Source organism: Phocoena phocoena, chromosome 16 (genome assembly GCF_963924675.1).
Source record: "Phocoena phocoena chromosome 16, mPhoPho1.1, whole genome shotgun sequence".
Taxonomy (NCBI): Eukaryota; Metazoa; Chordata; class Mammalia; order Artiodactyla; family Phocoenidae; genus Phocoena; species Phocoena phocoena.
In genome coordinates this window covers 31,780,714-31,808,685 of record NC_089234.1, presented here as the reverse complement: position 1 = coordinate 31,808,685, position 27,972 = coordinate 31,780,714, and the positions used below count along the sequence as shown (strand labels likewise).

Sequence of the window (27,972 nt, the reverse complement as noted above, 5' to 3'; positions counted from 1 at the left end):
TCCTTCATTTATGTCCTCTGTTTTCCTAAATGCTCTCCTCTGGTCATGAGCAGGTGAGGATCTGTTTAGCCAAGATAAGCAGGGTGCCTCTGAACTTCCCATGGGAAAAATTGAAATCTGCTTCTTCTCCTTTTTTTCACTTAGTCTCTAGGTTGAGAACTCCAAGTAGTAAGAGACACAGGATAAGAATGGGAGAGACTGAGCCTTTTTGAGAGTCTACTCCTCTGCTGAATACCATTTTGAAGGGAAAGAAGAAGTCGAATGGCAATTTCCAGTCCATTCTGGGTTGGCCTCTTGGAGGCTCTGGCTTCTGGGTAATGTCCACAAAGGTCACAACAGTTGTCAAAGGTACTTCTGTTTCTTGTTGGGAATCCTGCAGGAAGAAATTCGTCTGTGACAGGTTAGTGCTTGGTACCCATTCAAATAGCCCTCCAATTTGACTGTTATTATTACTTCCCTGAATAAAGACTCAAAACACACTGCTCTAAGCAAGACAGACCTTTTTCTCATATTGATCCTATGTAGTTCTCCTTCTGAGTGAGACACAAGGAAATTAATTTCTTAGCAATACTCGAGGACACCAGAACTGTGAACAGTTACACCTACCAAAAGACTGACTCTAGCTTCCCGCAGTTGGGGACCTGTCTGATATCAAAGAAGCCACTGCTTCTGTTATGTGTTTAGCAGCTCTACCTTATCAGGTAGAAACTGCTGCTGTTAGGTGTTTAGCAGCTCTACCTTATCAGGTCCCAAAAGGTTCCAGGCTCTGAAACAGTACACACGTACTAGCAGTATTTCTATTCCTTCTTCAGTTGTAGAAAGAAATGTGAAACTTCATGGAAAGAGCAAAGAACTCAGTAATGTAGATTGAAAAACCATCAAATTCACAGAATCTCAGGGTTAGAAAGGATCCTCCCAACAAAACACCAATTCAAGTCAAATGAAAAAGATGCTCCTTGTCAAGCTGACTCAAGTATCTGATCTAACAGACATAGCTTTGGGTAGATATGGTTGCAGCCTGATGACTGGAATTAAGTTTGTCTAAACTGAATTCCCTTTGTTCTGACTCTGCTCACTAGGCAAACTTTTGATTATAATTTGACAGTAAATAACTATCTTGTTGAACCAGAAATGAAGATTTTTATTTACCTTCCTTCACTCTGATGCCACATATCTCTGCTGTGGTCTTTGGCAACAGTAAATATCAGGCTCTGGGAACATAATTTTGCTTGGTATACCCTTCCACAGGCATTTTTAAAATAAATGGATGTGGGGCCAGTGTTGTGATAATCTTGCATGTCATACTAACTCTTTGGATTTTTTTTTTTAAACAGTGAAGCTCATATGGGACTTGGCACAGAACTAATGTAACTTCTGTGGCATTGAAAGACCCACATACATTCCAAGTACAGCCAGCTTAGGCTGAAGATGCTGAGGGTATCCTGACTCCAGCCAGGCATTGAAAACTGGCTGAGACTAACCAAAGAAAATGGGGAGGAGTTTATTACTTAAGATTAAGTAATAAACTTTCTTTGGACTTTAACTTACAAAAGGATTTCCTGTTTAGGATTTTAATTTTTCCCTAGGAACTTTATAATGGGGAAAGGATATATATTCAATTTTTGGAGCAAATCTTTGCAGTTGATATTATTGAAATACGTTAACATTGTTATTTAACCTCACTGCAGAATGCCTGATGAGCTATATGAGCTGGGATGGCTAGAAACACTTTCGGATGGGAAATAGAATAGGGAATGAATTTTCAGCCTTGGGTTCAGTGTTGCCTAAGAGTTGATTTAATTAATGGGCTGTTCTGACTCATTTCAGAGCCTTTAGGGGGAGGGGAGATTTTAAACTGCCTACAAGCAGTCCCAGGTGTTGTGGTTATAACTAGGGTAGTGGCCTCATAATGGAAGAGTGTAGTTCTACATTAGGAAGCTCACTGCTACACACCCAAGCCAAATCTACCTATCTAGTGTTTATTAGTGATAAAGCTGATATTTTGATCTCCACCTGACTCTTTTAATTGGTTTCAAGCTGAGGTAGGGAAAAGTGTCATTAGCCCCTGCAAACTCCAAAATCAGGGAACTTCTGGAGCCTTGGGGTCAGCCTGTACTGAGAACTGACCTCTTAGATAGCTATGAGCCCAAGAAGGCAAACTTTAGGCCCATGTCTACCCAAATATATATACACACACACACACATATATACATACATATACACACACACATATATATGTGTGTATATATATGTTTAAGTCTATAGTGGTATTTCAATGGCTGGGAAATACCACATGGTAAAAGTTCTTCGAACTGTTTTCTTCAGACTCACTTGGGATTAGGCTCATCAAGAGCTACTACTGGACTTGATTTTAGGATGGCAATGTAAAGACATGTCTTCTCTCTGTATATCTTAAAACCATTCCAATACAATAAGAAACAGATACAAAATTCCATCTTCACTGAAATGGAGAGATATAATATGTGAATACAGAAAACAGATGGAGGCAAGGTTTCACAGAGGGAAAGAAGGCCAAACCTAAAAGCCTTCAGAGACTAGAAGAAGATCTCTGTAGAACCCTGAAAGACTCAGTAACAGAAGACAACAGGGAAGTAGGGATGAAGCAGGGACAGAAAATGGTTACTGAATGATACCCTCCTCAATGCAATCAGACAACCACCCTTTCCCTATCTCAACAAGAGACTAGAAAATTTAAACCAGAGAAATTCTGGATTTAGGGCCACTGGACATAGAAAAGGACAGAGTGAGGGCTTCCCTAGTGGCACAGTGGTTAAGAATCTGCCTGCCAATGCAGGGGACAAAGGTTCGAGCCCTGGTCTAGGAAGATCCCACGTGCCGTGCAGCAACTAAGCCCGTGCGCCACAACTACTGAGCCTGCGCTCTAGAGCTGGTGAGCCACAACTACTGAAGCCCGCAAGCCTAGAGCCTGTGCTCTGCAACAAGAGAAGCCACCGCAATGAGAAGCCCTCGCACCTCAAAGAAGAGTAGTCCCCGCTCTCTGCAACTAGAGGAAAAAAAAAAAATGCTTGCACACAGCAACGAAGACCCAATGCAGCCAAAAATAAAAAAATAAATAAAATAAATAAATTAAAAAGAAAAGGACAGAGTGAGGTATGGAACTAAAAATAGGGCAATTATTCTGTATAATGAAATCCCTTCCCCCAGTCTGGCTTCAAAATGGTGAGAGATGGTCTTACACACATACCCTTCAGTCAGGAGCCAGGAGGGGTTTTTTTCTGGAGAAAATTAACAGTCCCAATAAGAAGATAAAAAGATAATGACATTGGCAGTCCTACAACCCTCAAAGCTACTGCACCTAACCACCCTACAGTGAAGCCTACAAGTCAATAAGTCTCACTCATGATCACAGAGCTTTCCATCAGTTTAGCACCTTACTCTTATTTTGGATAGACAGCTAGAGATTGCCAGGTAAGTGGGAGAAGTTTCTCATCTTAAAGCGAAAAACTGTACCAAATGAATGGGATAAACAAATTCAGAGGAAACAGAGATTAAAGATGAAGACAAAAAATTGTTAATATCTTAAAAATAGATAAGAAAAGGATATTATGAAAAGATACAGAATAGGAGTGAGCTCTCAGATATTAAAAATGTGATAGTCAAAAGAAATTCAGTAAAAAGACTCAAAGACAAAGTTGAGGAACTCTTCTAGAAAGAACAAAAAGATAAACAGAGAGACAATATAAGAGAAAAGAAAAAATTAGAAAATCAATATATTGATCCTGTAACAGATTAATAGGAGTTCCAAAAAGAAAGAACAGAAAATAGTGGGGAGGAAATTATTAAACATATAATAATAATCGAAATTTATCAGATCTGAGCTTTAAAAGAGTAAAAAAATCCCATGAATTGTTCGGTATGATGAATGAAGAAAAAATACTACCCAAGGCCTCATTCTGTGGAAACTTCAGACTATTAGGGGTCAAAATAATATCTTAAAATGGCTTCTCAACAGCAATATTGGAAACTAGAGGAATGCTTTCAAAATTGAGAGTGAAAATTATTTTCAATCTAGGATTCTATACCTAGCCAAATGATCAACTATGCATCATGATAATGATAACGATGGTGGTTAAATAAAGTTAACTTTAGATGTGGGAACTAAAGAAAAAAATGTATTTTACATGCTCCTTTTCTCAAAGATGTTATTAGAATTTGAGCTCCACCAAAACAAGAGAATAAGCCAAGAAAAATGAAAAAGTAATGTCTAGTTAACAGCAACTCTAACACAAGTAGGAAGCAAGGGGGAATCTCCAAGATGACAGTAAAGGAAAGCTCCAAAACAGCTGCTGGGCAGCAACTAGTCCATTTTACATCAGGTTATGGAGGTCTCCATGAAGAAAATACGTAGGAAAGGTAGAACAAGTAGCACTATTGGCAAGTTCAGCTGGCAATGCAGCTGGAAAACTGCATTGAGAGAAATTTTACAGAGCTGTTAGAGTATGTGAGAAGTTTTAGTCATTAGCTCAAAGAAAATTAAAGAAATGAAATATGAGGTAATTATTAATTTTAGGAAGAATAAAACATTTCACAAAAATTTAATTACTTGGCTCAACATAAATGTATGATCACAGAAACGAAACACTGAATATTGACTTAATAAAACATTTTGATGTAACTATACTGGGAGAGTGGTGGGAGGGGTAGGAGAAGAGTAACAAAGCTAAACTCATCTACCAAGATAGGATGTCAATAGATTATATAAACTCTAAATTCAAGAGATAACTGAGTATGATATTGCTTAGAAATTGAGACAAATACCAGCAAGAAAGAGGAAGAGTTAAACAGGTTAATTTCTGGAGAGCAGGGGGGATATGGGACTTGATTTTTTATTAAGAGATCCTCTATTCTAGCATTTTTGACTTTAAAAATATGTTTACATATTATTTTGATAAATTATACAATTATTAAGTAATTTGATATATTATACCATTATGTAGCATCAGCCTAATCTGCAGGGGAATTCTGAGCTATAATGTAGGATTTACAGTTCCAACAATTGTGTGCTCCCAACCCAAGGCAAGGGAGTTGGGCTCTCATATTCCTATGCCCTTAAGTCATTAGTTAAGAGCCATCTGGGAGATGTATATTTCCAGGCACTTGACAGGTAAAGTGGGTTCCAGTAGCTTGAGGGTGGCCTTCCAAAACAAACAAAACAAAAAAGAAAGAAAAACTTCAGAATACCTACCAAATTAAAAAAGGGTGGTGGTGGTGGCGGGTGGGGGAGGGGATGAAAAATACAAGGGTTATTGCAAAAAGTAGGATTACATTTGGTAGTCAACAGGCTATTACCATATAAGACATAAAAGAACTGAATGAAACGCCCAAACTAAAAACTGTCCATCATCCTTGACTCATTCTCTCCCTCAACCTCTGCATCCAAGCAATCAAGTCCTATCTGTGATAAATCTGAACTCTGTCTCCTTCCTGCAGCCCTCACATCTGGGCCCAGGCTATCAGCATATCCTGGATAGTTTCTGTAACAGTGTTCCAAACCTCACCTCCGTATTGCTCCACACCTTCTGTAAGGGTGGATGACGTCTATCTTGTTTACCACACTGTACCTAGCACCAAGCATGATACTTGGCACAGGGGAGGCACTCAACAAAGATCCTTTTTTGCACAAATGAGTAGAGGTATTTTGGAGACAGGGAACTAATATAAAGTAAGAAGAGGTAAATAAATCACAAGGTAGTAAGTATGCCGTAGCTAATTTGAGAGTCAGCAATTACAGGTTACTTTGACTCCTTATCCTTCCCACCACACTGTAATTAGGATCTCTAAAGGTTGTGGTTCATTCATTCATATACTTACTTGTTAATATTTCAAATGAAATGCTTATTCTTCATATATTAAAAATATGCCTCCATATTTATGTGGAGGTTTGGAACAAGTGCAGTCTAGTAGATGATCCAATAATTAAAAGGAACTTGAATGCACTTGCCAGGTCACTGGATAATACTGAATGTTACTGACCTATTTTAGAACCTGTGTTTTAGTGCCACATGAAAAAGATTTTAAAGTTCAGTGTGTTACACATGAATTCTTAAGTCTAAAGTTTTTTATTTGCATTTTAAAAGCTACATATAAGCAAAATTAGAGAATTCACTGTTTAGCATGTATAGCAAGAATACTGAAAAAAACAAAACAAAACAAAAAAACAAACAAGCAAAAAAAAAACCCCAAAAAACCCTCAGAGTCCGGTTATTGGGACTTCCTTGGTGGCACAGTGGTCAAGAATCCGCCTGCCAATGCAGGGGACACAGGTTCGAGCCCTGGTCTGGGAAGATCCCACATGCCGCTGGGCAACTAAGCTGGGCGCCACAACTACTGAAGCCCGCAAGCCCAGAGCTCATGCTCTGCGACAAAAGCAGCCACCGCAATGAGAAGCCTACACACCACAACGAAGAGTAGCACCCTGCTCGCCGCAACGAGAGAAAGCCCACGCTCAGCAACGAAGACCAAACACAGTCAAAAAAAAAAAAAAAAAGTCTGGTCATCTCATTTCTTTTATCAAAACAAAAGGCACAAAGCCAAGTCAGCACAATTTCTTTTACTATGGATCTAGTTCTGTTATGTATGGTTGACAACTTATTTCTACCTTAAGCTATAATATTTTATGATGTTTACCACCAGCAATTCTGTTTTAACACTTTGTGAAGCTTAGGAGATTTATTTGCTTCAGTTCAGTTTACACGCAGCAAAATACTTTGTCCCCAAGTAAGATTTACTGTTTAATAACATGAAAAGTTTGGATTAGATTCTGTTTGGCTTTGGTAATAAGAAGTACACCCTATATGTTACTATATTACATATTTATAATGATAACTTTTAAACCATTATGTGCTAATCCTCTATGTCAAATCAATACAAATGAAAACTATCACTATTAGAGAAAAAGCTGTGGATACCATCTCTTAGATTTATGTTTTTGTAGCTACATATTTCAGACTATGGACTATGTGCTATTAAGACTAAGGCTGTGGTGAACATTCTTGTACAAATCTTGTTTTGGACATATGTTTTAATTTCTTTTGGGTAAATAACCAGGAAAAATTGCTGGGTCATAGAGAAGATGAATTTGTAAGACTAAGTGATTGTACCATTTTTCATTCCCATTAGCGAAGTATGGGAGCTCCAGTTGTTCTACATTCTTGCAAGATTTCACGTTATCACAGTCTTTTTGATTTTAGCTATTCTAGTGCATATTCTATTGGATATTCTAGTGAGTGGTGTCTTATGCTTTTAATTTGCATATCCCTAATGACTAAAGATGTTGAGCACTTTTTCATGTTTATTGGTCATTTATGTAGTATCTGTTCAAATCTTTTGCCCATTTCTAGTGGTTTTTTTTTTTTTGGTCCTTGCATTATTTATTTGTTGGTGTTCTTTACATATTCTCGATATGGTCTTTTGTCAGATAATGCATTGAGAAATATGGTCTCCCAAACTGCAGTCTGGCTTTTCATTTTCATAACGGTATTTTTTGATAAGCAGAGATTTTAAATTTTGATGAGGTCGAATTTATCAAGTTTTTAGTTTTACGGTTAATGATTTTTGTTTCTTGCCCAAGAAATCTTTACCTACTTCAAATTTGCAAAGATATTCTGTTTCTTTTAGAAGCTTTATGACTCTGGATTTCACATATAGGTTTATGATCAAGGCATAAGTATTTTTGTGTATCGAGTTAGTTCATTTTCTCCCCATATGTTTATTCAGTAGTTCCAGTTTTATCCAGTTGTTCCAGCACCAACTGTTTTAAAAAAAGTCCTTTTCCTATTGAATTTTTTGTGGATCTATCTTTAGACTTCCTGTTTTTTTCTCATTGGTCTATTTGTTACCAGTACCACACTAAGATTTAGAGTAAATCCTGAAATCAGTAAAGTCCTCCATCTTTGTTCTTCTTTTTCAAAATTGTTTTGGCTATTCTAAGTCCTTTGCATTTTCATGTAAATTTTAGAATCTGCTTGTCAATTTCCACAAAAATGCCTACTAGGAGTTTTGGGGGTTTGCATTGATTCTATAGATCCATCTGGGGACAGATAATGGATCTGTCTTCTTCTCCATGAACATGGTATATCACTCCATTTATTTAGGTCTCTTATAGTTTCTCTCAGTAATGTTCTATAATGAAGAGGTTTTTGCATTCTTTTTGCTAAATTTGTTCCTAAGTACTTTATGTTTTCTCATGCTATTGTAAATGAAACTGAATAAATTCATCTTTAAAATAACATCTAATTATTATAATTATTTTTAATTTTTGGCCATGCCGTGCTGCTTGCAGGATCTTAGTTCCCTGACTAGGGATCAAACCCGTGCCCTTGGCAGTGAAAGCACAGAGTCCTAACCACTGGACCACCAGGGAATTCCTGAAAATAACATCTAGTTATTTTTAGATGTTTTCTTAGTGACTTTGAGTAAGTTTAATTATTACAAAAGCAGTAAATTATACTGTAAAAAAATTAAAGAATAATGATAAATAAACAAGATATAAAAACACCATATTTCCATCACCAAGAATACCACTACTAACATTTACATCTTTATCTATACATACAGACATTGATATATGCATTTTTAACTATATGGGATCATACTGTACAGGCTGTTTTATAATCTACTTTAAAAAAATGAATCTCTATTTTTTCATGTTAATGGTATTTCTATCTAAAATATAGTCTATATTCAAGTTTCCTCAACTCTCCCAAAATATATTTTACAATTGTTTGTCCAAATGAGAATCCAATGCAAAAACATGAACTGCATCTGCTTGTTATATTCATGAGTCTCATTTAATCTAAGACAATCAGAAATGGTGGTATCTATTATGATTGTTAGAACTTATAAGTACATGATTTTTAAGAAGTTTGCTGATATCTGGTATTAAAACTGATTTTAGGAGAACTAGTGATTTAAATACAGTAAAATCAATAATAATTTCTGAAAAATAACTAATGAATTATTTATATATAACACTTTCCAGATAACATATACATTATTTCTCCATATTTTCTTGGGGAAAAACATATATTTGAGGGAAAAACCAATGAAAATAATTTTAATACCCTCACTTATTTTAAAGATGTCAGTGAAGTTATCAAGATTTTCAAATGAGTCAAAGAGAATGCATATGTTAGAGTAAATGTTCCTAAACATCATGTGTCAGGGAGAGATCTTAGGTGGTTATACATTTTAACATATGGAACAATGAGTATAACTTTAAAAAGTTCTTTAAAAAAATGAAAAGAGGTAATAAGATAACAGAACTTTACCTATAGAACTAGGTAAAGTTCTATACAGGCTACTAAGAACCACAGAAAGGGGCAGAGAACTTCTATAGTCTAACCATTCATCGAGAGAGAAGCAAATAGTGGTTGACTGATCCCTGAAAAAGAAAGACTTTAGTAACAGAAACTTTACTGACTGTCATAGCAACCAAGTCCACTGGCGGTGTTACTGTTGCCCCTTCTCAGAAGAGAGGTCGTTTGGTATTCTCCAATACATCAACAGAAACGAGAAACAGAACTGTTTGTTACCAATCCAGCCACTTCCTAGTCCTTTCTTTCACAGCAATTATTTCAAAAAATCTAATTCTGAATTATTCTTATTTTGTTTAGTGTTCTTTATCTTTCCTAGTATACTGCCTGTTTAATTAAGAGATTGTGGCAGAGATTCTTAGCTGGGCTTCAAGAAATCAATAAATCCCTTGAAACTATATAAAGAATGTTGTGTGTCTGTGCATTTTTCTAGTAAGTGAATAGCTTTCAACAGATTCTCAACAGGATCCATAAAATTAAGAACCACTAGCTAGGGCTTCCTTGGTGGCGCAGTGGTTGAGAGTCCGCCTGCCAATGCAGAGGACATGGGTTCGTGCCCTGGTCCGGGAAGATCCCACATGCCGCGGAGCGGCTGGGCCCGTGAGCCATGGCCACTGAGCCTGCGCATCCGGAGCCTGTGCTCTGCAATGGGAGAGGCCAGAGGCCCGCGTACCACCAAAAAAAAAAAAAAAAAAAAAAAAAAAGAACCACTAGCTAGACTCATAGCTAGGTTGGCAGTTTTTCTAGCATATGCTATTTAATTGAGGCATAAACACTGCTAACTTTCATTTATAATATGATGAATAAAAGGCATTTATTAAACAATATATTTAGTTTTGAAATGTAGTCAGAGATATATTCTCTAAAAGTTTTTCAAATTGCAAATTGTGACCCACTAGTGTCTACCATTAAAAATAAAACAGAATAAATTACAATAGAACAGACTATCACAGAGTGTACTGCATAAAGATAATGTTTTATAAAAATCTTATTTCAGTTTTATATAAGTATGTGTTATAAGCTGGGTTGTGATGTAAAATATATTTCTTACCACGGATGATAGCTAACAAAGGTTGAAAAACACTGCTCTAATTCCTGCTTATCTCTTCTGTGTTTTGCTTTAAACCTATTTGATATGCTATTTATATGGAAATTCAGAACCAAAAAAGGTATGATAATAAAATAATAATGATGATATGATGAGCGATATTTACTGAGTATTCACTATGTGCCAGGAAATGTTAAATGTTTTATTTTATGATCTCATCTAATCTGCACAACCTAATGAAGTATTATTATTAATCTCCATCTTATAGATGAGAGTAATTAGATTTAGAGAAATAAAATAACTTGATTTGGGCCTACGTCTGTCTGACTCATGCCTGGGATCTTAATTACCACCCTCAACTTCAGGCAACAGGTCTCCTAGATAATCCAAAAAGCTTGATGATCCACTTAAATATAGAAATGAATATTATAATTCTAAAAAGGTTCAGAGCCTTGATCCTGTGATGCTACACTGTTCTTTTATCTCACTTATTATTTTGGTTTTATTGATTCAAAATATTCTTTATAACTAGTTGTTTCTTCCTTGAGATATATTTTCTTTTTTAAATTAAAAGAAAGTTTATATTCAGACAGAAGACATGATGTATTTTATCAAGACCCAAACTTAATGATCCCTTTAAAGGACCAATTAGTACAAAAACATAAGTAGCAGAGTACCATGTAAATAAGTCCTATTTACTTCATGGGTTTGTTGTGAGAATTCAATACTAAAAACACATAAAAAATATTACCAGTGCCTGTTACATAGTAAATGTTCAATAAATGTTTTGCTAGGGGCTTCCCTGGTGGCGCAGTGGTTGAGAGTCTGCCTGCCGATGCAGGGGACACGGGTTCATGCCCCGGTCTGGGAAGATCCCACATGCTGCGGAGCGGCTGGGCCCGTGAGCCATGGCCGCTGAGCCTGTGCGTCCGGAACCTGTGCTCCGCAACGGGAGAGGCCACAACAGTGAGAGGCCCGTGTATCGCAAAAAAAAAAAAAAAGTTTTGCTATTATTATTATCATACAAGAAGACAGGGAAGTCTACACAGTGTTTTGCTTAAATTCTTCCCTATTTTGTAGTTTGTTGCTGGGAACATTCCAAAAATTTTGCTGCTTCACTTTTTATAGTGAGAGGAATCTCAAGTGTTTCTAAAGCTACATTTATACCATGAAAAGTCATTCAGACAGTTCAGTTCAAAATTCAACCGACCTTCATTTCAAGGTGCAAAACCACAAATGCCTACCAGCCTAAGCAAGTAACCTGAATGAGAGAAGTGGGATGGCTAAGGGTGGGTAGGTATAGGCCATGTGAATGAGGTACTCTATTAGTTGAAATCACCATTCAGCGGCAGGAGAGTTTATGCCATGCAGGAGTGTAGGATCTTTACCACCAGATTTTCAAGAGAAGTCAGAGATCTGCATGTGAAGGTAAAATTTCTTGATTTTTAAATGTTGACACAAATTTATAAAACAAAACACTTTGTAGAGGGGCAGACTAACCTGAAAAGCTAACCTCTACTAAATACTAGAAAAATATAATGATTAAAAATATCTAGACAAGAAAGAGGCACTGGGTAGCTTCAATGCCTAAGAGAGCCAGAGATTCAGGAAGATAAAAACAGTCCTGTAGGTATCCTCCCAAACTACACAAGTATTCATAAATAAAGATACAGTTCATAAAAATAAAACAATAGATTCAGTGCAGTATCTGTAACAGATTAAATGAGTCTTACAGAGAGTTCTATTTTATTCAGTAAACCAACACAAGGAGAATGGAATGTTCTCATTAACACAGTTTCCATCAACCTGAGTTTTAACACATTTACAGGCATAGAGAGCTAAGGTGGTCAACTCTGTTGTGAGGGAGGAGCTAAAGGTATTTTACTTCTGACTTAAACGTAGTCTCTACTACGTTTAAGTCAGAAGTAAAATACCTTTAGCTCCTTTTCTGGGAGGTAAATGCAATGACAGGTAATAATTTCAATTAGTTTTAATTTCCATTAAAAGTTAATAAGTTCATACATGAATCAGTTCACCAGGACCTAATGATTTCTGTTTTTGAACTTCTAAAGCTAAGTGTTAGGTTCTAAAACCAAGACAGATGCTAAAGCTGTCTTAAGGCACATCATAAACAATGGGTATATGTCTACTACATATTAAAATTATTTATTTTAGGGGATTTCCCGGCGGTCCAGTGTTTAGGATTCTGCACTTCCACTGCAGGGGGTACAGGTTCGATCCCTGGTCCGGGAACTAAGATCCCACAAGCCGCATGGTACAGCCAAAAAAAAAAAAAATTATTTTTATTTATTTATTTTTGCGGTACGTGGGCCTCCCACTACTGTGGCCTCTCCCGTTGTGGAGCACAGGCTCCGAACGCGCAGGCTCAGTGGCCATGGCTCACGGGCCCAGCCGCTCCACACCATGTGGGATCTTCCCGGATCGGAGAACGAACCCGTGTCCCCAAAAATTAATTTTAATGGAGTGCAATCAACCAAGAATTGATGACTACAAACTAGCCACAGTAGTAACTTTAACAGCAACCAACAGGCCCAGAGACTCTAATTAGCATGTGACTGTCACACTGAACACAGTTATGGAAAATCTTTTCTGTGGTTGAATCAACCAGTGTAGTAATACTGGTATGATTAAGTTAAAAGAACTAACCTATTACTATAGTCATGAAATTAAAAAAAAAAAAAAAAGAAACAGAAAAAAAGCGATATAGATTGTATTCACCATAAAAACATGTTAAATTTCAGTAACCAGGCAGGGAGGATTGACTTGAAAGTAAATTGTGTCAGCTCATTCTAACCAAACATTGGCTGGTAGCATAAATTGGCTCTCAGAAGTTAAAAAATTATCTGGTCATCAAACGGCTGATAAGACAATCGAGGCTTTGTAAGGCTTGGTGGTCCTTTATGAGCCAAGACTTACCTGTATGGGCTGACAGTGGTATAGGAATCGGGCTCCTGACACATGAGCTTGTGGGTTGGACTGGAGGCCTACATATGCCCACAGTATCTGGATCTCCAAGGAAACTGGTATGACACAGCAGGAAGTACAATGCATAGCCTGCAGAAGGGAAAAGAAGCATTTGCTATAGTTATTTACCATGCATTAAGTAGCCACTGTTTCTTAAACATTACACAATAACAGAGAAGGCAATGTGGCTTAGAGAAAGGACACAGAAGTTCATAATAGGCCATATTACTGTCCATGAGCTTAAAAAATTAATATTCTAAAATAGAAATACTAATGTAGAGATTAATAAAACATGAACCCACGTACAATGGTTATAAGAAGTGCTCAGTGAGTGATGCAGTCAGTACTGTGGAACGCCAGAAGAAACAGCCATTTCTGGTTGAGGATGGTTTTGTGGAACTGGGATGAATAATATGTGACTGGAAAAAATAGTGTTTAAAGGAAAATTTACGTAGAGAGATGGCATATAAAATGGTATGCAACTAGAACAGCATATGATGCCACTGAGGGACAGCTGCTGATTAATTAGAATAGTTACTGAGTGTCTCCTATGTGCCAGACATGTGTGAGGCACTGGCCTTGAGCAGATCACTTGACTGAAGCAAAGGATTTGAACACAGGAACAGCGAAAAGATTAAGGAAGGACATTTCAGGGTTAGATTATGAAGTCCAACCAAGCAGTGTGACCCCCAGGAGGATTAATTCCAAGATGCAGGTAGCACTGATGGAAGTGAGGACACAAATCAGGTTACTATAACTTAGCAGATACAAACTATCCTCAAATATGCCTGTGCTTTTCTAACTTCATACTTTTTATAGTAAGGCTCAGACACAGGCAATAACATGTCTAAACTAGGACTAGGGGAAGACAGCTATGTTTATGTTCAATTTATTAAGGAACTGTCAAAGTCTTTTCCAAATCGGCTCCACCATTTTGCAGTACCAACAACAATGTCTGAGGGTTCCAATTTCTCCACATTCCTGCCAACACTTGTTATTGCCCATTTTTAAAATTATAGCCATCCCAGTGGGTATGAAGTGGTATCTCCTTGGGGTTCTGCATTTCCTTAATGGCTAATGATGTTGAAAATCTTTTCATGTGTTTGTTTCAAATATTTTAAAATACTTTTCCTTTCATTTATTCTACCTACATCAGGAAAAATTTTCCATGTTATCAAATATCCTTCAAAAATGTGATTTAAAAATATAAATAGTAGGTTTAAGAATAATAAAGAGTAGTTCCACTATAATCTCAATCCTTGTCACTAACCATCCCTTTTCTGTACTCAGCCATGTATTACTGAAAACCACACTCCCTCAGTATGGCTGTATGAAGTTTAAGAGAACTCAGTTTGACTGCAGTTCCCCAAAGGCTGGATCAAGTACATGTAGCTACTTATCCCCCAAGTCTCATTAAAGGAAAGAAGTATACAAGGAATCAAGTCATAATAGTGCTGAGAAAGGGAAAGGGGGCATTTTATAAATAATCTCTAAGGGGAAAGGCCTTTCAAAGTCTGAACCAAAACATGAAAGTTGGAAAAAAAAAAAAAAAAGAAGATTGATAAATCTCACAATATGAAAATCAATTTCTGCATGGCATGAAAGCCATAAACAAAGTCAAAAGACAAATGACAAACTGGGAAAATAATATCTACAAATCATACAACAGAAAAGAGCCAATTTCTCAAATACAAAGATTTTCTACAAGTTATAAGACAAGTAATCAATAAATGGGCAAGAGATATAAATAGATCATAGTGAAGAAAACACGAATTGTTCAACTATATGTCAAGATACTCAACCTTACTCACAGCAATAGAAAAATAAAACTACAATGGAATGCTATTTTTCACTTATCAGATGAGCAAAGATTAAAAGTTTGATAACTCAGTGTTGAGGAGAGTATGGGGTAACAAGCCACCTCATAGATGGATAGTAGGACTGTAAATTGGTACAACCTGACGGGAAATAAAGTGGCAATATTTATTAAAAAGTTAAATGCATATACCCTTTTTTTTTTTTTTTTTTGCGGTACGCGGGCCTCTCACTGCTGTGGCCTCTCACGTTGCAGAGCACAGGCTCCGGACGCGCAGGCTCAGTGGCCATGGCTCATGGGCCCAGCCGCTCCGCGGCATGTGGGATCTTCCCGGACCGGGGCACGAACCCGTGTCCCCTGCATCAGCAGGCGGGCTCCCAACCACTGCGCCACCAGGGAAGCCCTGCATATACCTTTTGATCTAGCAATTCTACTTCTAGGATTTATCATATAGGTTTATTTTCACATGTATGAAATGGTGCCTGAACCAGGTTATAAAATGCCACACTTGCAGTGGTTAAGAATCCGCCTGCTAATGCAGGGGACACATGTTTGAGCCCTGGTCTGGGAAGATCCCACATGCCGCGGGGAAACTAAGCCCGTGCACCACAACTACTGAGCCCACACACCACAACTACTGAAGCCCACATGCCTAGAGCCTGTGCTCTGCAACAAGAGAAGCCACCACAATGAGAAGCCCATGCACCACGATGAAGAGGAGCCCCTGCTCGCCGCAACTAGAGAAAGCCCGTGCACAGCAGCAGAGACCGAACACAGCCAAAAAAATAAAATAAAATAAAATTTTAAAAAAGGACTTCCCCAGTGGTGCAGTGGTTAAGAATCCACCTGCCAATGAAGGGAACATGGGTTCGAGCCCTGGTCTGGGAAGATCCCACATGCCACGGAGCAACTAAGCCTGTGCACCATAACTACTGAGCCTGTGCTTTAGAGCCCGCGAGCCACAACTACTGAGCCCACGTGCCACAACTACTGAAGCCCGTGCACCTAGAGCTTGTGCTCCGCAACAAGAGAAGCCACTGCAATGAGAAGCCTGCGCACTGCAACGAAGACCCAATGCAGCCAAAAATAAATAAATAAATTTATTTTAAAAAATAATAAAATAAAATAAAATGCCACACTGTAACAGCAAAAGGCTGAAAACAAGCCGAATGTTCGCCAATAAAACTGGCTAAATAAATTATTTATGGTTCATCCATATAATGGAATAGTAGGCAACTATACCATGCAAAGAATGAGGAAGCTTATTATATACTGATATGGAATAAACTCTGAAGGTCAAGTGAAAAAAGCAAAGTGCAGAGCTGTGTTTATCATATTATTGCATTTGGATTAAAAAAAAGAATATGAGTATTTTCTTGTGTGAGCACACAATATCTCTAGAAGGAAAGAAACTAGTAACTTCGTTTGCCTCTGTGGAAGGGAAGAGTTGTCTGAGAGAGAGTTTTATTTTGTACTTTTGGAATTTTGAGCCAAGTGTATGTATTATTTATACAGAAAAATAAACAATTAAAAAGTTTAAGTGAAAGGAAATAAAATGAAAGGTACAGTTGATTAAAGCCAGGAGGTAGGGGATAGGCAAAAGAGGAAGAAGAAAGATTTCTTTATTTTACTTAGACACACACAGATTTCCCTATTTTACTTAGACTGGAATCAAGAGGTACACCTGCTGAGCACTGATGTAGTGGCCACCAGAAAAAGTAAAAACAGAAACAGCTAAATGAGATTTCTTCAGGGGCAGTGGGTACTGAGGTTTTTACTTTTCATTAACACTATTCTACATGGTTTGAATTTTTACCCTGTTAATGTATTTTTACTAAACGTACATGTAAAAATGTTTTATAACACAAGGAACACAATTTCAACCTCAAAGAAAGAATCTGTGCTCACCAAATATTCAAGAATGTAAGAGAATATTTGAAATATATATGAAATATATTTAGTTTATTTTTCTCCTATTATGAGTAAGATTGATTTTGAACCAGAGGCCAATCTCTAGACTTCCAACCTTCAAATTTTTCTCTGAGTGAGGAAAGTTATGTATAAACCTAACCTGAAATAATGACTTCAAATGGGCATGATTTCTTATATTCTTTCTTTATGACAACCACATTATCTTTCTTCTATGACAACCAAATCAACCATGGAAACAGGGCTGGTTTTAATCTTAATAAACAAAAGAGGAAAGTGGGCTTTGGTCAGAATGTGTATTTCTCTCCTTACTGAAACACTGCAGTTCCTGCTGAGGATCCTGGTCCACTCTCCCTTCTGGGCTGGGTCAGCATTACCAAAGATGGCAACGTGCTCTGGTCTGGGACTTCCATGAAGAGTCCGATAAATCTCCCGCTGCAAGTGGCTGCAGTCCACCCTTTTCAGCCTGAAATGAAACACCACGGAGGCTGGAGTCCAATGCTAACATAATAATGTAATTCATCCAAACATTAGAAATGATATCTCAAAATAAACGGAAGGAAATAATCCTTAGCAGATATAAAGGACTGTCAAAAAAAAGTCTTAGTAATATTAATATTATTTAAACATTACTCCTAACTAGCATTCTCTGAAGCCTGATTTCAAAATATAAAAGTTGCCACATCAACATATTCCCTACAGGCAGAGACAAATTTGTTGGAAATGATGTGGAAGCAGAGAATTACCTGAGCTTGCATCCAGATATAGCATTCACTCCAAATTGTACTTCATGTCTCTTAATAGAGCAAGTTCCATCACCCTTGCTCTGTAAGAGGGTCATCTGAGGTGGAAGGCGATGATCAAGGAGATCATAAAAGAAAAAAAAGTAGGCAGATTGGAAAATTTATGCTTATTTCCTTAATGCTTTTTTTTTTTTTTTGCATTACACGGGCCTCTCACTGTTGTGGCCTCTCCCGTTGCGGAGCACAGGCTCCAGACGCTTAGGCTCAGCGGCCATGGCTCACGGGCCCAGCTGCTCCGCAGCATGTGGGATCTTCCCGGACCGGGGCACGAACCCGCATCCCCTGCATCGGCAGGCAGACTCTCAACCACTGCGCCACCAGGGAAGCCCTTCCTTAACGCTTTTTGTACTTTATTAATATATTATTCAAGTCACAATTTTTTTTCCTCTGGCAATGAAAACATACAGAAACAATTATTGTTTTTCCAAAAATAGATGACCACACACCAGCATATAAATATTTCATTAAAACAAACAAAATTCAGTCAGGATCCTCACCTTTGGCCAGGCTAATGTAAGTTCTAAAGCCTTTGGTAGCATCAACATTTGAGATCCTAATGTATTAATAGTTTAGTAAAGGAAGTCCTCAATACCTAAAAAAATGGGGGAACCTCAGAATTGGAAAATCCAAAAGATCAGTAGTTAAAGCTTTTCTCATTAGGCTGCAATAGGCCACCCAGAGACCCAAAAAAGGATACTGAGTGTCTTCTATCACCGGTTAGAGCCAGGAGTGGCTTCTCAGCAATATAGCCAGGATTCCCACTTCTAAAACCAGTAAGAGAAGCAGCTGTGCTCTGTTGAAAAGCCTGCAGAAAGAGTGAAGGAAAAGTCAATATGGAGAAAAGCATGCTCTCCCACCTTCCAGTGTGGCTTCATACCCTTCCTTTAGGCAATGCTGTAGGTTAGCTGCACTGAACAATCTGGCTTCCTTCCACAGTGCAGCATTTTGTAGAAATTGATACTTCAGCATCTTTCACTGTTTTTTATTCACCAAAATAAATCCTGAGGATCTGAACATTGACGTTCACTACATGCTACTTCTACCAAGGATTACAACTAAAGATCTATCAACGATTTATCAATCCTGTATTTCAAAGTTCCTATTAATTTAGGGCTATGTTCAGCGTGGCTAAAACCAGAGGAGTTTAAATGTAATTTAGAAATATATTTTAATTAACTACAGATGTTCCATAGATGAACTCTGAGAGACATGGGATTTGGTTGATCATTTGAGGGTAGAGTTGAGGAGAAACTGGACTCTGCTGGGTTCAAAAAGAAAGAAAGTAGAAGAAAGCCAAAACGTGGTGATCAAGACTGGAAACTTAGATTAAGTGGGAAATGAGTAAAACACTGAATGCCCAGAAACATGAAAAAAGCTAGTTAAAGAATTTTTGTGGGATATTAGTTGAGTTTATGATTCAAAATGACTATTTAAAAAAAGAGTTTGGATTTGTGAGTGAAGTCCTGCTTTGCTGGGGGAACATGCTAATGAATAAACACTGTTGAATCCCTATCACTTGAAGTTAAATTATGGAATATTAAATGTTGAGGCTTCAGTTGACAGATTGAACTAGTCCTGCATATTCTTATTCTATCTTGCATTTGTTACAGAAGCAGGGGAGCTACTTCTAACCCGATATTTCTTTCTTCTTGATCCCCTGTAGGAGAAGGGCCCTAACCCTGAAGTGAATGATGAAGTGTTGCTGGAATGAAGTGCCTGGCTCAACAGTCAGGTTGGTTTGCCCAAAACCGATGGAGACTTTCTGGATTCCAAATGTCCCATTGGTTTCTATCTCATAGATGACCTGAAATACAAAAGTAGAATCAATTAAGAAAAATTATTTTGTGGGCCAATTATGTTTAGGACAGAAGATTTCCTGTCTTTAAGGGTTTTACTGTAACTGAATGAGGGAACAGAATGGTGACTGTAGTTAACAATATTGCATTATATATTTGCAAGTAGCTAAGAAAGCAGATCTTAAAAGTTTTCATCACAAGAAAAAAATTTGTTAACTATGTGTGGTAATGAATGTTAACTAAACTTATTGTGATGATCATTTCACAGTATATATGTGCATCAAATCATTATGTTGTACACCTAAAACTAATACAATGTTATATGTCAATTACATCTCAATTTTAAAAAGTAACTGGATGAGAGAGACTAAAAAAGTAATCTTAAAAATGCCAAATACAAATACCATGAAAAGATAAAATTTGACTTCATATTATATCTACACATGAAAAAAAGAGACTGGATGGAGCTCTTTGAAAGAGTTCATGGGAGAGGTGAGTTTACAGTAAGAACTGAAAGGGAAGAAAACTAAGTTTTGATCTTGTGCAGAGGAGGTGAGTAGAAGCACAGGCAGAGGTGAGCATGGAATGGAAACCTGGTTTGCCTGGCTCTCACAATGTCCGAGGATGAATAAAGATGGCAGCTGGAGACGGAAGTCATGAAAACGTGAAGGTAACCTGAGATTTCTGAGCATAGTTTTTAAAATGATGCTTTCCAATAATTCTTACTTTTGTTGGTTGATTAGAAGAGAGAGAATAAAGGAAAAGAAGTTGACTAGTCTATTTCAGAGGTTCAGATGATACTGACTTTGTCAATGAAAGAAATTGTGGTCAGTAAAAACCATAACAGACTGCACATGGGCAAAGAAAGAGGAACCAGAAATAATTTTAATGTTCTGGATGTGAAATGCAGGAGGACAGCAGCAATGGAAATGACTGAAACATGTGGGGAGGAAGGTGATGGGCTCAGTCCTTGATGTGTTAAGTTTCAGGTAATGCACAAAAATTCACATGGGGTTGGCCTGGTACTTAATGGAAGATGAAGCACCTCTGCTAATGCTGATCAACATACATCAGTCCAGAATCTGAGGTCAGCGTCCCTACCTGGGAAACAACATTCTGACAAGTGTTTCCAGCCAACAGAGGAGAGTCAGCCTGTGAGACAGGTGTTACAGGCACCTGGAACTAGCAAGGGAAAGAGACAAATCAATTAAAATTGAAAGCAGCACTTTTTCTTCTAGTTACATATTATGCTGAAATGAGTATTTTTTCCTTTTGACCATCACCTTCCTCTCTCCTTCCATTGCCAGTCTACAACTTAAGTTCAAAAGTCATTCTAATTCAGCACTTCTCAAAACATATTTTTTGGAACATTACTTCTATTAGATATAAAATAAAGGTTCCATGGTCAAATAAGTTTTAGAAATACTATATCTGGCACTTCCCTCTTAGAGATTAAGAAGACTCTCTAGTATATTAAAGATTTCAAGTAGTCCATCCTAAATATAATGTTTAACTTTATTTACCCGAAGTTTCTCAAACTTACCTAATACCTTATGATTCTTATTTCATATGATGCTTATTAATTATATAGAACAAAAAGAAAAACACTCTTTTAGACTCATACTTGAACAGTCTGGTGCATCACAAACACATTCTCTTTCACCATTACAATCTAGAGTGAGACTGCCTCAGATGTAAAGGGACCAAATATTCTCTTTCGTTTTTCCTGAAAAAAGCATCATACCTTTGTATTCTGCAGATCACTCAAACCTCTTGGAACCTAGCATAAGAGAACAGCAAGGACATGAGTGTGCATATATCTTAACATAAAATCTCCAGGAGCTTGTGGTTTCTCATTTGGGGGGTAAAAAAATCAACATTTTTTTCTACCTGACTCTTCCTTACACTAAAATGCCAGAAGCAGGGCTCAGCGGAGATTGGATGGACTGTGATGCCCACCTACTCTGAGTAGAGCTCTAACAAACAGCAAAAGCAAGAAGTTTTGGTGAAATAGTGAGATGTCACCCCATCCTACCTCCCCTAGCAAATTCCACTAGCCAGAAAGGTGAGAACCTCTTATCCTATCTATCCCTACTTCTTTCATCTTTCTTCAGATGACAGGGCTTTTAGGCCCTCTGCCTTCTACATAGCTCTTGGGCATCCTGACTTCCAGTTCAGTGCTTGTGGGAAGCATGATAACTTTTTTTTTTTTTGTGGTACGCAGGCCTCTCACTGTTGTGGCCTCTCCCGTTGTGGAGCAGAGGCTCCGGATGCGCAGGCTCAGCGGCCATGGCTCACGGGCCCAGCTGCTCCACGGCATGTGGGATCTTCCCGGACTGGGGCACGAACCTGCGTCCCCTGCATCGGCAGGCGGACTCAACCACTGCGCCACCAGGGAAGCCCATGATAACTTTTTAAGTCCACAGCGGTGACAGTGGGGGGAGAGAAGGAACACCCACCTTCAAGACTGTGAAGTTATGATAAGAGGCAGCGTTGAGGGTGGGATCCAAGGTACAGCTATCTGCCAGATTCTTGAAGAAACGAGCACAGGTTGTACTTTTACTCTCCAGGAAACCTTAGAAATAAGGGAGTGGTACATGAGAAAGCCTATTTTAAACTGAACAAAAAGGCTGGCGCTTGTACTCCAGGCTCACCTGCAGGATTGCTCTCAGCACAGAGTCCCCCAGCTCCGACTCCTGCAGGCTGCCTCAGCAAGCCTATTACAGACCACTTGGGGAAGTAAGTCAGAATGGGGTCCCCAGCCTAAACAAAGTACAGCAGAAATTTATTCACAGCGAGATTGGACTAACTCCACCAGAAAAGAATAAGCAGAAACAAGTTAACTCAATAGGTTGTTAACATGGACAATACTGCCCTCCAAAAGAGCTGACAGTGGCTTACCTAGTTGCAGGTGGGTATCTCAAAGATACCTCGTCAATTGTCAGTATGTGGGGGAAAACAAAACCAAACGATCCCTCCCCCTTTCGTAGGCTCACCCTGTAAAAAGGTGGTGGTGACTGGGTTTGGAATGTTGAAGTGAATGATTCACCTCCAAACTCTGTAGCCAGGGCCTGGAAGCTGGTTGCATTGACCTTTTGGAGCTTCTGGAAATAGGTTAATTTTGCTAAAATAATTTTAAAAAGAAAAGGGGTTTAGATAAAATAAAATCATTTTTAAGTATCTGGCATACCAAGAAACTAATCTTTAAAAATATTTTTATTGAGGCGTAAAATATACAAAGTATGCAAATGCACTAATCTTAAGCATAAACTCAAAGAATTTTTAAACATTTATATACTTTTATTACTACCACTCAGAACATTTTCCCAGGTTCCCAATCAATACGCCATCTTCAGAGATAATAACAATTTTGATTTCTATCACCTAATAATTTATTTGTAATTTGTTAATTCAATTATTGCTTTAGTATTAAGATCTAAGAATACGACCAACGAATGCCAGTCAGTTCCATGCCTCTGATGCCAGGAATGTGTATGATTAGCAATTTGTGATGAAAATAGGAGTCTCAGTAATGCACACATTTGTCCCATACCAGAGGAGTCTCTAGTACAACAAAATGGTACTGTTTCCATAGGAAGATGGCAGAGTTGGAGACAATATTTGACTTGTCCTCTCCAAGTCTTCCAATCTCCTCTAAACTTCAACTAACCAGTCCTCATAATAAGGCTTCCATCTCTCAAGTATATGGATTTGTTGTATTTTATTCCTTTCACCTTATAATTTCTACATTCAAGATTTTTCAAATACACTCAAAGGGTATTTTCTCTAACAATTCTGTAATTTATATTATAGCAATGTATAAATCTATCCAAGCTCCTGCAGCCATCTCCTTATGGCACTTCAGAACCAGGAGAGAGATGTAGGTAAAAGCCTCTGACATTCTCCCCTGCCCAGAGGGTGGCCTGTAATGAACAACACTCTGCTTTACCACCCAAGTTTTCTGCTAACTTGAAAAAGGGATGTAGCAGAAAATTGGCCCATACTAGTTTCTTTCTTTCTTCATAATTACGGTCATTTGGACAGATTCAAAAGGAAATCAAGACATGTATCACCAAAAGCTAATGAAGATGCCACATAACATAAGCTTGACCTTTATCCTCTGTGATCACAAAGTCCTACTCATTTGACTTTTCAGCTTTCTGACGGAACACGAAATGAAGATAACTCTCAATTCTGGGGCCTTTCAGGCTACTCACTTTCTATCTGTCTCCTAGATCTTTATTACTCAAAGTGTGGTGTACAGACTAGCAGCCCCAGCATTGCCTGGGATGTTGTCGGAAATTCAGAATCTTAAGCCATGCTCCAGAACTACTGAATCAGAATGTGCATGTTAACAAGATCTCCAGGTGATGTGGGTGCATATTAGGATTGAAAAGCCTTGCTCTGGAACAGGTGATGCTAGTGCTGCTGGTCTGCAGACCACCTTCTTCCATCTCTGATCCGAAATGTTCAAATTTTAAAGCTTCCAGGAGCTGTTTAATATTTCCTTCAGAACTCATACCCTGAAAACCACATGGAAGAAATACTTACCTCATTTAAAAATGTAGTTATTTCTATCTTTATAAATGAAAGAAAAGTTAAGCTAAAAAAGAAGGTACGTTGACGGGCTTCCCTGGTGGCGCAGTGGTTGAGAGTCCATCTGCCGATGCAGGGTACAGGGGTGTGTGCCCCGGTCCGGGAGGATCCCACATGCCGCGGAGCGGCTGGGCCCGTGAGCCATGACCGCTGAGCCTGCGCGTCCAGAGCCTGTGCTCCGCAACGGGAGAGGCCACAACAGTGAGAGGCCCGTATACCAAAAAAAAAAAAAAAGGTACATTGAGATGGATAATATCCATCTGAGTATTTTTTTCATGGCTTAAAAGAGTAAGAGAACGTTAACATTTTTGTCTCTCACTGTAGTGCAGGGATATTGGTGGTAGTGATGGTAAGCAGGAATAATGCAGATAAGAAGCGCAGGCTAAGGATAAATAGAATTTCTACCTAAAATTTCTATCATCATATATGGTATATTATACCCAACAGGACTTAAAGGTATTTAGACTTAGATTGATACAATTTCAGATGTGGAAGGAAGCCCAGAGATCATCTGGTCCAATTCCATTAGGAAATTTCGATCCTAAGAGGTAAATGAGTTGCAAAAGGCCACAGAGCCATCTGGCAGAGCCAGGAGTAGATCACAGATCTCCCGATTCCTGGTCTAGGATTTTTCCCACTCCATCATGTTTTACAGCCTCTAACAATGTCTGTTACTGATGATTATTATCAGCAAATATCAAGCACCGTGGGCAAAGATATGGTCCATCCTTTCTATGCTCCGACAATTTACCTGGGGAGACACAACATTCATATAAAATGATAACAATTCAAAGTATCATATAAGTTCTAAAGGAGTGACTCTCAGGTGTTGCTGGGGAAAGAAAGTTCAGAAACACTGGTCTGGAAACAGTATAGCATGGGAAGCAGGAGGGGATTAAAAGCAGGCAGCACCAGTTGAACGCTACTGAGATATCCCTGGAGCATTTTCATGAGGCTAGAACTAGAAAGCAACGGGAGATTTGGAAAGGATGGGAAAGCTGCAGCTTTATTTTATTAATTTATTTTTTATTTATTTTTGCTGTGTTGGGTCTTCGTTTCTGTGAGAGGGCTTTCTCTAGTTGTGGCAAGCGGGGGCCACTCTTCATCCCGGTGTGCAGGCCTCTCACTATCGCGGCCTCTCTTGTTGCAGAGCACAGGCTCCAGACGTACAGGCCCAGTAGTTGTGTCTCACAGGCCTAGTTGCTCTGCGGCATGTGGGACTCTCCCAGACCAGGGCTCGAACCCGTGTCTCCCGCACTAGCAGGCAGACTCTCAACCACTGCGCCAACAGGGAAGCCCTGCAGCCTTAGTTTAAAATGCAGCATTTGCCTTGCTCCCTTTACCTTCTCACAACCTGAATGGCCGCAAGGCTCCTGATAACTGCTTCCAAATTCAAGTCCCCTCAAATCCAAACTTGGTTGCTTTAGGAAACAAATATAGTTTTGCAATTTATTTTCTAACAGATGAAACCAGGATGAGCTGACTTCCAGAGTGTAAGGGACATTTAAGTCTATTTTATGTGAGAACATTATCTTGCTTCTTAGACAATAAATTAAAAAAAGATATATTAGATGTACATCTTTAAAAATGTTATACTCATCACCAACAAATTTTTAAGTCTAGTTATTTATTTATTTAGGCTGTGTTGGGTATTCGCTGCCTGCTTTGCTGCTGGGCTTTTCTCTAGTTGCGGCGAGCGGGGCCCACTCTTCCCTGTGGTGCACAGGCTTCTCACTGCGGTGGCCTATCCCGCTGTGGAGCACGGGCCCTAGGCGTACGGACTTCCGCAGTTGTGGTACGCAGGTTCAGTAGTTGTGGCGCACAGGCTTAGCTGCTCCACAGCATGTGGGATCTTCCCAGACCAGGGCTCGAATCTGTGTCCCCTGCATTGGCAGGCGGATTCTTAACCACCGCGCCACCCCAGAAGCCATCTAAGTCTATTTAAAAACCTTAATAACAACTACCTTTCATTTTTATTGCACTCTACAGTTATAGAGCACTTTCACATTCAGAATTAGTGATATTATTTCTCATTCTGCAGTTGAAGAAATGAGCCTGGAAATTTGTTCAAGACTGTGCAGCTGGTAAGTAAATGAAGGGCTGAGACCCAAGTCAAATGCTCTTTCCCCTATATTGTTGCCTCTTAAAATAAAAACAAGGTTGATGTAGACTCATTTGTCAAAGACATTCATTCGTATTATTTGGTGCCTCTTATGTCAGGCACTGGGGATTCAGTGAGCCCCTTCATGGAGACTGTAGAAAGTGGGAGACATAGTCTATCTGTAATCCTCTGAGCTAAGAGGGCTGACTGAAATTAAAGTTCTGTATGGGCTTTCTGATCCACAGCCAAGAGGGCAAAAGAGATTGCCAATGTTCACTAATAAGAGAAAACAGAAGGGGCAGGGGGACAGGTGGAAGGAGAGGGAGCATGGTAGAGATCCAAAGGGGGGGAAAAAAAAGTTTAAAAAACAAAGAAAAGGAATAAACGTCAGAGACTAAGCTAACCCTCAGTAAATGTTAGGCAATAGGAATAGCCAACATATTTCTACTCACAGTTGTTCACATGGACACAAAACTGCTTAATTCCATTTGAATCCATGAAAACTCTTGAAGGAAACGGGGAATTACTTCGGAAGATAAGAGAGTTGTCTACACACACCCAACTTGAAGACCTGAGGAAACAGGAGGGAGAATAGATACATTTAGAATGAGGATTAGGTCCAAAGAAGGGTGCCCCACCGGTATCAGTCAGATGCCAAAGATAGGACTCCTTGGGCAGCCACAGGACAATACGAAGATTCTATTCTATTGGCCAGCCCTGCTCTAGAGCACCATAAGTGGAACGGCTCTCCTGGGAAAAACCAAGGTAGTTCCATTCCCAGGAATGGAAGTGGGGATGGGAGGCACGAAGTATAACTCTTCCTACTTCCAAATGTTACTTATTCTATTGCCCCAATCCCCTTTAGGATTCAACCTGAGCATCGCAGCTCACCTCACGCTGCCTGGAAGGCAGAAGGAGAAAACTGTCCTGGGATGGAGAAGATAGCAGTCCCTGTCGCAGCAGCAATTCATATCGCAGGCACCGGGAGTCAAGTCACAGACACAAATCGGTAAGACTATAAAAGTACAACATAAAGCAGAGCAAATGGGGTGTGCATTCCCAAACTCTTCCAAGTGTTAATTCCCCTTCTTCCAACAACCCCACTCCTTACTTTATGGGAATTCACTTTGTTCACAGAATTTGGATCTAAGTCAGCAGTTTCCAATCCCGCATCCTCTCCCCTCACCTGGGAAGAGATCCACGGTCCTATTCCCAGGCGCCGAGGGAGTCACGACAGTAGGACTCACTGTAGAGACGCCAGGCACCTCCGAGGAGGATTGAAGGGTCTCGCCCTGCGTCCTTGGCCCCAGGTCCGATTGGGTGGACACTGCCCCAGACGGGGACGGAGATGGCTGAGGCCGGACGCCCTCGGGGACCATCAGGAAGAACACATGCAGCAGCGCGAGCTGCGAGGTAAACATGCAGTAATACAGACGTCTCCACCAAGTGGTTTGAGGTGGGTTTCGGTGGTCTCTAGACGCGTCGCTAGAGAGTGGGTGGGAGGAGTCGCATGGCGTCTGACGTCATCCGTATGCGTCTGCT

The 27,972-nt window shown here is 39.1% G+C and overlaps 1 protein-coding gene across 1 annotated transcript; it reads right to left on the bottom strand.

The window, feature by feature from the left end:
- On the bottom strand, nt 1-27,935 carry TCTN3 (tectonic family member 3). Its single transcript, XM_065894322.1, has 14 exons — nt 27,617-27,935; nt 27,322-27,445; nt 26,883-27,001; nt 22,730-22,857; nt 22,388-22,496; nt 22,193-22,308; nt 21,478-21,513; nt 20,835-20,915; nt 19,616-19,741; nt 18,635-18,742; nt 17,881-17,975; nt 17,447-17,600; nt 13,342-13,479; nt 1-373 (listed from the first exon to the last, which is right to left on the bottom strand). The coding sequence occupies exons 1-14, from the start codon at nt 27,849-27,851 to the stop codon at nt 137-139; spliced, it is 1,806 nt and encodes a 601-aa protein (XP_065750394.1). The 5' UTR covers nt 27,852-27,935; the 3' UTR covers nt 1-136.
- Nucleotides 27,936-27,972: the final 37 nt, after the last annotated feature.